Source organism: Mus caroli, unplaced genomic scaffold, assembly GCF_978045245.1.
Source record: "Mus caroli unplaced genomic scaffold, Mus_caroli_1 scaffold_2, whole genome shotgun sequence".
Taxonomy (NCBI): domain Eukaryota; kingdom Metazoa; phylum Chordata; class Mammalia; order Rodentia; family Muridae; genus Mus; species Mus caroli.
The window spans coordinates 120355481-120368909 of NW_028227257.1; the positions used below are offsets into that span (position 1 = coordinate 120355481).

A 13429-nucleotide genomic window follows, 5' to 3' on the forward strand; every position below is an offset into this window, starting at 1 on the left:
TCCCCAGCACGTACCCCACCCAAAACATAAAGTCTTACTGACCTGAATTTTTTTTACAAGCTCCTCATACATTTTTAATAATCCTACCATTTCTCTAGTAATCTCACTGACTTTCACTCTACAAATTCCCATTTAATAGGTGAATTAGAAAGTTAGCAATATTAGTATTTCTTACTTTGGTCTACGTAGTGTTTTGTTTAGACTTCTGGGTCACTATGGTTTCTGTGTTCTCTGCTATGTATGAACAGAGAGCATAAAGAAAACTAGAATATTTAATTTGGGGAAAAAAATACAATCACACAAAAGTCCTATCTTAACCCTGTCACTGAGGAGGGTTGCAGGGAGCTGCATTTACTGTTCTCTCAAGGTTTTGTGCTAGCTGACCGTATTTTTACTAGTATTATTCATTTAGTAAAATAACTGACTAGAAATGGTAAGGGCTGATGGGATGGGTCAATAGGAAAATGCACTTGCTTGCCAAGTGGGCCTGACAACCAGAGGTCTGTCCCTGGCACTCATGGTGCTCACAGTGGAAGGAGAGAACTAGTTCCCAAGTTGTCCCCACCTCCACGTATGCGATCTCTCTCTCTCTCTCTCTCTCTCTCTCTCTCTCTCACACACACACACACACACACACACACACACACACACACAAATAAAATTAAAAATAAAAATTAAAAAAATGAAGGTAAACACTTCAAACTGAGCTGAAGTCTGCTCCATACACTCATTTTCGATTTACATTTTGTGAGAAAAAAAAGCTATGGCTAAGAAAAAATATTTTGCCTGAGGATTCAACTGTCATTTTAAGAAAAGTGTGTCTTATTGGCCACATACAATCATTTAAGTCTCTATAGTATTTAATTAGATTACAGTGCTTAAAATATTAAAGTTCCATTGGCTGCAGAAAGATCAAAGAAAAGGAAGGGGAAAACTCATTTCTGGATACTGAAGAACCTGCCTGCCTCCATTTTAGGCTTAAAAACCATCTTGTAGTAATGAGAAACTAGGTCCATTCGTGTTTAAGATTAACCCTCTGTTTCTTAAGGACTAAGCGATGCCCCTACCCCCTGTAACTTACTGTAATGTCAGTTCAAGGAATGGAAATCATGTCTCTGTCTCAAAGAGTTGACTGTAACCATCTTGCAACCCTACCTTTGTTTCCAAATCTTCCATGACGACCTGTTGCGATGACTACCTGGTTTTGCCCACCTTGCAACCTTATCTTTGTGGCAGGAGCGACTAGCTTGTTAAGATGTCCTGTTCCTGTAATCCCACCTACGTTGCCCACCACCCCCCCCCAAATTTGGAAAACCCCTACCTCTGAGCTATTAATTTGCCACAGTCAATGCTGACCTCTCAAACCCCACCTTAAGGGTAGGCAGCCCATGTACACAAATAAAAAGCTTGTTTTAGTTAATTTGCTCCCTTTAATTAACTTGGCCATGATGATTTGGGTTGGTCTATCTCCACCCATCTGTGGGATTAACAATGCCTCTTGTACTGACTGTATTTTTTTTTTTTTTGTCTTTGTTTTTTGTCAACTTGACACAGTCTAGAGTCATGAGAGAGGAGGGAGCCTCAGCTGAAAAAATGTCTCCATAAGATCCAACTATAAGGCACTGTCTTAATTAGTGACCAGTGTGGGAGGGCTGAGCCCATTGTGGGTGGTGCCACCTTGGGCTGGTGGACCTGGGTCTATAAGAAAGCAGTCTGAACAAGCCATGACGAACAAGCCAGTAAGCAGCATCCTTCCATGGCCTCAGCCTCAGCTCCTGCCTCCAGGTTCCTGTCCTGACTTCCTTCCGTGAGGAGCAGTGACATGGAAGTGTAAGCTTCATAAGCAATTTCCTTCCCCAGCTCGCTTTTTGGTCATGTTTCCTTTCAGCAATAGAGACCCTAAGTAAGACACCTCTATAGGTTAACTATTTCTCCCGAGGATTTTTCTAGAGTAGCAATTTGTTTACACTTTACCAGTAGGTGTTAGAGTCGTAGTTAAAAGTACATATGGCATTTACTAGACAGAAAGTGGTATCAGCTGGCCCTGATTAAAAACAAAATAAAACAGAGGGCTGGAGAGATGGCTCAGTGCTTAAGAGCGCTGGCGACTCTTCCAGAGGACCTGGGTTAAATTCCCAGCCCCAACATGGGAGCTCACAATCATCTGTAACTCCAGAGGATCTGACACCCTCATTCAAAAATGCATGCAGGCAAAACACTGATGTACATAAAATAAAAATAAAATTTAAAAACCATAACTTTTTGTAGGCTGCTGCTATAACATTTATTTAAAATATTGCTATGGGTTAATAGAAATAGTAAAGAACCAAAGAATTAAAATGCAAGCTATGTATGTAAAATCCCAATTAGAATCCACAATTAAAAAAAAAAAGAATCCACAATTACTAACTAAGAGCCAAAAGAAAGGTACCATACTCAACATAATAAAGTACTACAAAAACAGTTGGCAATTTTCAGTTATCAAAACTGTGGATTTCATATTTTGCATCCCTTTATCAATCAAGAAAAAAAACTTTTTAAATGTTATATAACATACATATAAAATAAGAAATATATATTATAAACTTGTAACAATAGCTGAAAATATAATACATGTTTTTCAATAGGCAATAGGTGGGATATTGTGGTGTTATGATAAGAATGGCCACGATAGGTTCGTATATATTTGAATGTCTGCCTTCCAGTTAGAAAGTATTAGGTGTGGCCTTGTTGTCACTGGGGATGGACTTTGGGGTTTCAAAAGCCCTTCTCAGTCAGCTTTCTCTGTCTCTTGCTTGTGGATCAAGAGGAAAGCTTATAGCTACTTCCTCAGCACCGTGCCTGTCTGCTGACACTCCCTGCATTGATGGTCATAGACTCTAACCCTCTGGAACCATGAACTCCAAATTAAACATTGACTTTTCTAAGTTGCCCTGGTCATGGTGTTTTGTCAACAATAGAAAAGTAACAAAGACATTAGTTGGTACTAGAGAGTGGGCTATCCTGGGACAGCCCTGACCATGTGGGTTATTTTGGAAGAATATAGGCTTTGGAACTTTGGACTATGAAAGCAGTCGGATGCTAAGAGGGACTTAAGGGGTCATCCTAGTAGGTCCTGGAAGACAGTCATGCTACGAGCGATGTGGACTATGGAGGTAGGCCTCCAGGGATTTCAGAGACGAGCAATATTAGCAACTGAGCTAGATATCTTGTGATATTTTGGCAAAGAATGTGGCTTCTTTTACTCTTGTCCTAAGAATATGCCAGAGGCTAAATTGGAAAGTTTTAGGCCAATTTCATGAGCAGAAGAGATTTCAAGGCAATCTAACACTGACTTGGTCACAGAGTTATTAGTAACCACTCTTAGGCAAGTCTACAATGAGAGGGAGCAAGCAGGGCAAAAAGAAATATAAAATCAAGATGTAAGCGCTCAACTACTACTCAAGCACCATGCCTGCCTACCTGCTGCCATACTTCCTCCCACTGATGGCCACGGACTCTAACCCTCTGGAACCATGAGCTCCAAATTAAATGCTTTCTTTTATAAGTTGCCTTGATTCCGTTTGAAGAGAAAAACACCACTAGGAAATTCAAGATTGGAGGCAAGGATTGTGCTGAAAGAGATAAGGAGAGGCCTGATGTGAACCAGAATAGAGAGAGTAGTTCTCTCAGGGTGAGAGTGGATTCGGCTAACCCACAACTTGGAAGGCAAAGGCCTGAGGGATTTTTCTTATCCTAAAGAGCAACAGTCAAAGCTTATGTGAATGTAGTTCAAGGAGAGGACCAGGCCCCATCCCAAGAAGGTAGCCAACTTGGCAGCATTTGCTGAATGGTTCTTCTGTCTTGAGTCATGAAAGATACACAAGTTTGTAATTTTCCTCCAGTCCACAACTAAGGAGAGCTGCTGAGGCCAAGTGAGTTGCAGGGGAGTCCCTGCATGGAAGCCCTTAGAGGTCATTGCTCAAAGCTGTGAAAATGAAGCCTGGATTGCCTCGGAGACTGGGATATAGAAGGCACCAGAGCTGTGGGAAGTCTGCCAAGGAGAGCTGCATTCAGGAGTAGAGCCAGCCCAAGAGAGAGGTGTATTGCAATCAGCAAGGCTGGAAGGGCAGAGCCTCTCAGCCCTTTGGAAACAGACAAGGAACTATAGGATTTGGAGTTTGCCCTGCTCGGTTTTGGTCTTACTTTGGTCCACTATTTCCTTACTATGCCCCATTACTTCCTTTTGGAATGATGTATATTCTGTGCCATTGTATGTTGGAAGTATGCAATTTGCCTTTTGATTTTGCAGAGCATGCAATTAAGAGATTTCCTTGAGCTTCAGAGGAGACGTTGGACTTTGAAACCACGCTGAGACTCTGAAAGACTTTGGACACTTTTAAAGTTGGACGAAGTGTATTTTGCTTTATGATATGACAAGCTTATGGCAAGCAGGGAGTGGTACCTTCTTAGTGGCTTTTTGATTTCTGTGACAAAACACCCTGGACAAGTCAATTTATAGAAGAAAGCATTTTATTTGGGGCTCATGGTTCCAGAGGGTTAGAGTCTAAAACCATTATGGGGGAAGCAGGCAAGCAGGCATAGCACTGGTACAGTAACTGGGAGCTTACATCTTAATCCACAGGCAACAGGCAGAGAGCTAACGGAGTGGCATGAGCTTTTGAAACCTCAAAGCCTGTCAAGTGACACATCTCTTCTAACAAGGCCACACCTATTAATCCTTCTCAAACAGTTCCACTGGCTGGGAACCAAGAATTCAAATATATGAGGAGGGGTTCTCAGTCTAACCACCATTGCTATGGACATAAAAAGCATGAAAAGCCTAAGAGATTAAGAAGGTGGACTTAGAAAGCCTTGCTGCATTCTGGCTTTAAAGGTGTGATTCATTTTTAACATCCCTTTCATAATCACATAATAATTGTTATCAAATATTTAGGAAAAATATATGAAAATAGTTTGAGAGAGAGAGAAGGAGAAGAAGAAGAAGAAGAAGAAGAAGAAGAAGAAGAAGAAGAAGAAGAAGAAGAAGAAGAAGAAGAAGAAGGAAGAAGAAGAAGAAGAAGAAGAAGAAGAAGAAGAAGAAGAAAAGAAGAAGAAGAAGAAGAAGAAAAGAAGAAAAGAAGAAGAAGAAGAAGAAGAAGAAGAAGAAAAGAAGAAGAAGAAGAAGAAGAAAAGAAGAAGAAGAAGAAGAAGAAGAAGAAGAAGAAGAAAAGAAGAAGAAGAAGAAGAAGAAGAAGAAGAAGAAGAAAAGAAGAAGAAGAAGAAGAAGAAGAAGAAGAAGAAGAAGAAGAAGAAGAAGAAGAAGAAGAAGAAGAAGAAGAAGAAGAAGAAGAAGAAAAGAAGAAGAAGACCTAAATTGGACCACTCTGAGATAATTGTTAACGTTTTGTTAACTGTGGTCCCAATCTTTCAATGCCCTGAATAAGCTGTAGTGATTTTGCCTGAGAAAAGCAATTATGTGCCCTGTGCAACGTGTGATTGATCATAGTGCCTAGTTGGAATGGCAGCCAATGATTAACACAGAATATGTTATGAAGGATTGCTCAGAGAATATGTGCTTTAGGTCTTGTGATATGTATCACCAAATTTTTCCACAAAAAATAGTCCAAATTTACTGATTGCCCATGTTATCAATTCCTAGTTTTCTACATCACACGCTAAATTGGCTAGTCTGCACATCTGAAAGTTTAATTTCCATCTTTCACAGAGCTCTTACTTTTGTGCGGATGCATGTCTGTAGAAGCACATGCACCATGTGCAAGTCTGTGTTCAGAGGACAACCTTTGGGAGTCCGTTCTTGACTTACGCTTCACTGAGGCAGAGCTCTCTTACTTCTGCTGCTGCCCTTCACACGACAGGCTAGCGGGCCCACAGTGTGCCAAGCAATTCTCCTGTGTGTGCCTCCCATTTCTATGTAGCATGCAGGGATTACAGATGTTACCACATCTGACTTTTTTTTTTGGTTTTTACGAGACAGGGTTTCTCTATGTAGCCCTGGCTGTCCTGGAACTCACTCTGTAGACCAGGCTGGCCTCGAGCTCAGAAATCCGCCTGCCTCTGCCTCTGGAGTGCTGGGATTAAAGGCATGCGCCACCACCACCACCACCACCTGGCTTAATACTCTCATATTTCTTTTAAAGTGTTTGCTTCTATCTTATAAGAGTCTGCTCAGTTTCTGGTTTTCCTCTTTGATAATATTGTTTTAGTCAGTATTTGTGGGGGGTGTTTGGGTTTTTTTGTTTTTGTTTTTTGTTTTTTCTTTTTTGAGACAGGGTTTCTCTGTGTAGCCCTGGCTGTCCTGGAACTCACTCGGTAGACCAGGCTGGCCTCGAACTCAGAAATCTGCTTGCCTCTGCCTCTGCCTCCCAAATGGTGGGATTAAAGGCCTGCCAAGCTTGGTTTTTTCTTTTGCTGTGAAGGGACACCATGACAATGGGAACTCTTATAAAGGAAAACATGTAATTACAGGTCAGAGGTTTAGTCCATTATCATCATAGTGGTGAGCATGGTAGCACACAGGCAGATATGGTGCTGGAGAGCTAGCTAGCTGAGAGTTCTAACCTAGATCTGTAAGGCCACAGGAAGAGAAGAGCCACTGGGCCTAACTTGGGCTTTTGAAGCTTCAAAGGCCACCTCCAGTGACAGACTTCCTCCAACAAAGCCATAGCCCCTAATCCTTCTCAAATAGTGCCACTCACTGATGACTAAGCATTCAAACATATGACCCATGGAGGCCATTCTTAATCAAGCCACCACAGGTATGTTTTAAGAAACCATTCCTGTATATGTATGATAACATGAGTACAGGTCTACATGAGCCACCTGTATGTAGGTCAGAGGACAACTTGTAAGAGTCAGTTCTCTCCTTCCATCATGTGGGTCCTGGCGACAGAACTCAACCAGGCTCGGCACCAGGTGCCTTTAACCTGCTGAATAGTCTCTGCTGGCCCGGGGTGTGCTTTTCTTTTGGACCACAGACTTTTGTCCTTCTGTCGTTAACCACCCAGGTTCCTGCCTATTTAAGAGCATGCAAAGGGAAAACGCAGTTCACAGTTTTTACATACTTTATGATTCCACTTGGTTCTTGAAGTTGCTTTTCTATTATTCCAGGGGCAGACATGGTAAGCATACACAATGAAGAGGAAAACGCGTTTATACTGGACACCTTACAAAAGCGATGGAAAGGCCCAGATGATCTCCTGCTAGGCATGTTCTATGACACTGATGGTACGTGGTGTTTGCCCTGCGAGGCTTGATTGGTTTCTGTAATGTTAGTAAGGCATAAGATCTTTGATTCTTTAATTCTCTAACCCAGTGGTTCTCAGCCTCCCTAACGCGCTGCGGCTTTAATGCAGCTCATGTTACCGTGACGCCCAGCCATACAACTCTTATTGCACAACTGTAATCTAGCTACGGTTTGGCTGGCCTCGAACTCAGAGATCTGCCTGCCTCTGCCTCCAAAGATCTGAGATTAAAGGTGCGCACCACCACCACCTGGCTATACAAAACTACAAAGCATATATGTATTCTATAATATCTATATAATTTATATGTAGTATATAATGTGTAATATACAAAGTGTGCATGTACACACAGACATAGATGTTAGTCACAGTTTTAAATATCATGAAATGACTAAGGTTATTAATATTTAATTATTTTAAGTATTTCACCAAAATGTTTTTCTTCACACACACACAAAAAAATGCTAACTTTTCCAGAAACCTCTTAAAATCAATACCCTTGGATGATTATATATAAATAATGATATAGTGTTCCTTCTACAACTTCTAATCCTACAACCAAAAATTAGACCATTAAATATGTTACTGAGTTCCTACCTTTAATGAAACTATCTTCCTTTGGGTCTTAACACCTTTGAAAACTGTCATCATGCTCCTTAATTGACAGATGCAACTTTCAAGTGGTATGATCATTCAAATATGACATTCGACAAGTGGGCAGATCAAGATGGTGAGGACCTAGTTGACACCTGTGGTTTTCTGTACACCAAGACAGGTGAATGGAGAAAGGGGGACTGTGAAATCTCTTCTGTGGAGGGAACACTTTGCAAAGCAGCAAGTAAGTCGGCCATCTTTTCTCCAACCTAGGAGGGGTGGGGAGCACAAGGTTGGCGCTGAATACATTTCTTAGGTATGCTGTGTCTCTCAGGACGCTGCACGGTTGTGGGCTAATCTCTTGAAAGTCAAGCACTTCTCCTCCATTTCAAAAGTGGAGCCAAATCATGGAAAGCAGACATCATTTAATTCTATATGCCTAGTCTGAGGAGTTCCTAAGGGCCCATACATTTCTTCTGTTTTTCAAAAGAATTTCCATGTTCTCTTTGCCTGTGATCTGACCGAGACGTAGTAAAGAATAATAAGGCATAATGTTAAGATACTTCCATTATTTTACTTTCAGGGAATAGATTCTCTACAAAACTAGTGTGTTTGTTTAGGTAAACAAAATGGCATTAAGATTGCATCATACTTCATGATGTGCTCTATATTAAAATGGAATAATTAAAATTAAAATTTTACCTGATTTATTAATATTTATTTTAACAAAAATTAACAAGTTCTACAATTTTCATGTTATCTGTGAAACCTTGAATGTAATTTCTTCTAACATTCTGAGTAACTATTTTCTCAGTAAGCCAATGTAAGTACTTAAAACGTTACTCAACCGCTCCCCAACTCAGAGTAGGTTCATGGAAGATGCATCCCAACTCTAAACATTTATTTCTGTTTTGTTTTATTCTATGTGTGTGTTTGGGTGTTGTGAGCTGGGGCTGCAGTGATGGCTCCCTGCTTAAGATCACTGCTGCTCCTCCAGAGGACCCTAGTTTAATTCCCAGCAACCATATAGCAGTTCACAACTGTAACTCCAAGCCTAGGGAATCTTATGCTCGCTTCTGGCCTCCAAGGGCACGTGCAGAGACGTGCCTACAGGCACAACACCCATATGTAAACATCTAAAAACCATTATCTTCTGACCTCTACACTGCGGTAGCCAAACACTCCCACAATCACCCTCATACACACACATGCAAATTGGTTCTTTTCATTTACTGTGTTTGAGAGCACCATTATACAGAACAATACTAACTTAAGAATACCAGGCACAGAGACTGGAGAGATGGCTCAGAGATTTTAAGAACTTATTGCACTTGCAGAGGACCTCAGCACACACATAGCCAGTTCCAGGCGTTCCTGTAGGGTTATGGGTCTCGAGTCTGCTTCATCACAGGGCACAGCTGCTCAGGGAGGCTGGACGCAGGAGTTGACCATGCTTACTCCAGGGAAGGAATGTCTGAGAAGAAAAGCTTATTGGCTAAGCCCTCCGGGCCTTTAGGTACCTCATTAAAATGGAGATCTGTCTTGAGCCTAAGTGACCACAGGTCACTCTACATGTGGAGGGGCTTGGGGCATTGCCCCTTCCGCGACTGATGGCCACAAATCTATAGGGGTCTGTGGCTAGTGACAAGGGTCTGGTGCCCGGGAATCAGGCAAAACACCTACGATCCCTTCAGGGTTTCTGGGGCTTCAAGCCTTAGCTCAACTGGGGACCAAGCTACCTCTCACAGTCCCACATCTTCTAACCTTCATGGGCACTGGGTATGCGATGAATTGCACATGCACACACACAAAACACTCAAATATATGCACTCCCAAACTAATAAAAACAAAACAAACCACTGAGAAATTCCACAGCTGTTTAATTTTACATGTTTTCTACAGACTCTACAACCAGAAAAATTTCTCATTTATTATTACATTTTGTGACACTCCTTTATTCTTTTTCTACCAACCAAGCCAATGCATTTGTCAGGTCTAGAAAACTGATTTTAAAAAAGTAAATTTGAAACAGGTACGATAGAAACTTGATGATGCAGTAAAATGGGGCTATTAAGCTCACAGAGCATCCATCTCAAAGAACTGAATATAAAGTAAATCTTGTAAGGCATCCTTAAAACTCTTAATTTTGATTTTTCTTTTGCATTTTAGCCCCATATGACAAGAAGTACTTATCAGGTAAGTAACATTCAAATTTTAAAATTTTCACACGTTAAAATATGTATTTAAGGACTGGGGGGGGGAGTGTATTGGGGACTTTTTGGATAGCATTGGAAATGTAATTGAGGAAATTACCTAATTAAAAAAAATATATATATATATATATATTTAAGGGCTGGAGAGATAGCTTAGCAGTTAAGAACACGGAATGCTCTTCCAGAGGTCCTGAGTTCAATTCCCAGCCACCACATGGTGGCTCATAACTCTCTACGGTGGAATCTGATACCCTCTTCTGGTGTGTCTGAAGACAGAAACAGTGTACTCACCTAAAACAAACAAATCTTTTTAAAAGTTAGTTTAAAAATTCTGTAACACTGAACACACGCACACACATAAAATGCCTCACATGTTAAGATGCTACTGTACACCCACTTAAAATATTATATAACATAAAGAACTTTATCAGAATATAGACGTCTCCTTTTTTGTTGTTTTGTTTTTGTTTTCCCCAGAGACAGGGTTTCTCTGTATAGCCCTTAGACCAGGCTGGCCTCAAATTCAGAAATCCACCTGCCTCTGCCTCCCAAGTGCTGGGATTAAAGAGAAGCGCCTAAAGACGTCTCTTAAAGTAAGATATCACATTAGGGACTGGTAAGACATCATACTAAAGAAATGGTTCAGAGGTGAAGGGCGCTGGCTGCTCTTCCAGAGGACCCAGGTTCAATTCCCAGCACCACGCGGTCATTCACAACCTTCTTCGGCTCCAGTTCCAGGGGATCTGATGAGGACTTCTGGCCTCTATAGACATCAGGCACATGCACAGTTCACAAACATACATGCAGTCAAAACACCCATACACATAAAACAAAAAAAAATTAAATTTAAAAGACATGACGTTTAAAGTAAATTATGCATGTAATGACTGCATTTAAATATCCTTTTCTGTGGAATTCTTAATGTTTTTGTGGAAAAGGACTCTATACTGTTTAAAGGTTTCTTCTCATAGTTATAAGTACAGTTCATAAAGAATTATCTATGTTAGTCTTTAAGTGCATTCTTAAGACTCAAACCTGTGTTTGAGTTTTTGTTTGTTTTCAAGACAGAATTTCTCTGTGTAGCTCTGGTTGTCCTGTAGACCAGGCTGGCCTAGAACTCAAGAGATCCGCCTGCCTCTGCCTCCTAAGTGCTGGGACTAAAGGTGTGCGCCACCACCGCCTGATTTAAATGCAGTTTTAAAGAGGAGCATGATTTGAATTTCAAACTATATGCGGCAACCATGGCTCCCATCTGCCTTTCTGTAGCCTACCCTCATTGGGCACCATTCTAGTCAATTTCTTTTTTAACTTCTTTTTTAAGCTGGAAAAGTATGTGGGGGGTGTGGGAGTAAGGCAGGAGGTTGAAACGTGTGACTTACTCCGCCTCTCTTATTCATCAATAGCTCAGTGGGGTTTTTAGCTCAGTATCTATATATAGATTGATCTGCATTCCCTGCCAGTATAAGATTTATATTAAGCAGTGTGACACTTCCACTTGTATTCACTATTATAAACAATGCTTCGAAAAAAGAATCACCTTGCACAAATATATGTTTATCTAGAGGTTGCAATGTTGAAAATATAATCTGTAAATTTGATATATTGGTCTTGTTATAGAATTGTACTATTTTGCATTCCCAGTGGCAATGAGTATCTGTTGTGAAGGTTTCCGAATTCCACCAATTAGTAAACTCTACATCATTAGGTATAATTAACAAGTGCAACATGCACTCTTGAATGCCATTTGATGTTTTATGTATCCACCAGAACTGTCAGTCAAATCAAGATAGTTAATACTCCCACCACCACGTTCTCATCCTTCCCTCCAAAGGTCTATCTCGCCACCCAAACACTGGACTCTGTCTGGTAAACTTATCAGTTGTATAGTTTTCTTGCAGTGTTATTTCTATACATGTGTATTACTCACATCCGTATACATGTGATCACAAGTACTTGGCCTTTGCACCCTCCTCGGGGCACTCTTGATTAGTCACTGTATTATGACCCCCACGAATGCAATATTAGCTGGCTAATTTCACTGGACACATCCTTCCCACTCCAATGCCTGACGCCAGAGTTCTTGAACTTCACTGCAGTCTGTACTCTGGATTTTTATTTGCTGTTTTGTCTCACTGTGTAGCCCTAGAATTTTATATGCAGATCAAGCTGGCCACAAACTAACATTGACCCACCTGCCTTTGCCTCCCCTGGTATATCACACATTTGTCTGGTTTTCCCTCTGGAACTTTGTTGATCTGTTTACATATACCTCTCCTCCCAATTGCTTAGCTATATGTTTATAGACATTTGTCCTTGCTTTCTAATGTTTAATTCTAATTTGGAATGAACATGAACTATACTATATAAACATTCTCGTCCTGACCAACGTTCTTAAAGTAACAGTTATGTTTAGTTAGAAACCATGTATACCGATTTCCTGGATTTTGACTTTTTTTTTTTTTTTTTTGCAGATAACCACATTTTAATATCGACTCTGGTGATTGCTAGCACAGTAACTCTGGCAGTTTTGGGAGCGATCATTTGGTTCCTCTATAGAAGAAACTCGCGCTCTGGCTTCACCTCTTTTTCACCTGCACCACTATCACCTTACAGTGATGGCTGTGCTCTGGTAGTTGCAGAAGATGATGAATATGCTGTTCAGCTGGACTAAGAGTTTGGTAATATCAGGCCAGCATATTGAATACATTGACAATAATTTCCTGTGCAAGGTTTTCATGTAAAACTTGCCACAAAAACTGAGCCTTTTAAGGTTATTCTTCTATCAATATTTTCATGTATTAAATGACAAAACATTAACCTTCTAAGAAAAAAATATATATAAAATAAAAAATATAAAAATGTAAGTTTCAGAAAAGGAGGCATCCCGGATCTAACTTACACGTTTTCTGTGTAGTTTTCATTTGAGTAAATGAAAGCTGCAAGTACAATAAAGCTGGTAAAACGCTGCTCACTGCCTGGTCTTCTTTGTTACATTGTATCCTTAGCAATCTTCTTACTGAGACCCCCCTCATCAAGCTGGAGCCTGTCTTACTGGCTATGGGGATACTGATTGGTATTCAGAGTGCTAACAGGGTGTTTCCCTTAAGTACTCTATACTCCATACTTGTTCATAATTTCACCCTTGTATAGACCATTTGGGACAAGTAGTATTTATATAATCAACTATGTTATAGATTCTTTAAAGGGAAGACTACAGCTTTAGCTAAGAAGTCATGGAGATGATAGCCTGTCAGGTTAACCCCTGTGTCCCTTGAGCAAAGGTTTCCTAAACCACCCTTGTACCTTTTCCTATTCCTTTTCACTATGAGGAAATTTTATCTTTTGATGGCACAAAACCATACATACAAAACTGAGGGA

General features: G+C 40.5%; 1 protein-coding gene across 3 annotated transcripts in view; it reads left to right on the forward strand.

Annotated features, from left to right (window-relative positions):
• Ly75 (lymphocyte antigen 75) overlaps positions 1-13018 on the forward strand; it is a 127844-nt gene extending 114826 nt beyond the window's left edge. For all 3 annotated transcript variants that reach the window (XM_085834884.1, XM_021149961.3, XM_021149953.3), the window contains 4 exons: positions 7111-7227; positions 7912-8082; positions 10008-10034; positions 12523-13018. In XM_085834884.1, coding sequence (XP_085691010.1) covers positions 7111-7227; positions 7912-8082; positions 10008-10034; positions 12523-12722 — 515 coding nt within the window. In that variant the 3' untranslated portion in view covers positions 12723-13018. The remainder of the gene's footprint in view (positions 1-7110; positions 7228-7911; positions 8083-10007; positions 10035-12522) is intronic.
• The last annotated feature ends 411 nt before the right edge of the window (positions 13019-13429 follow it).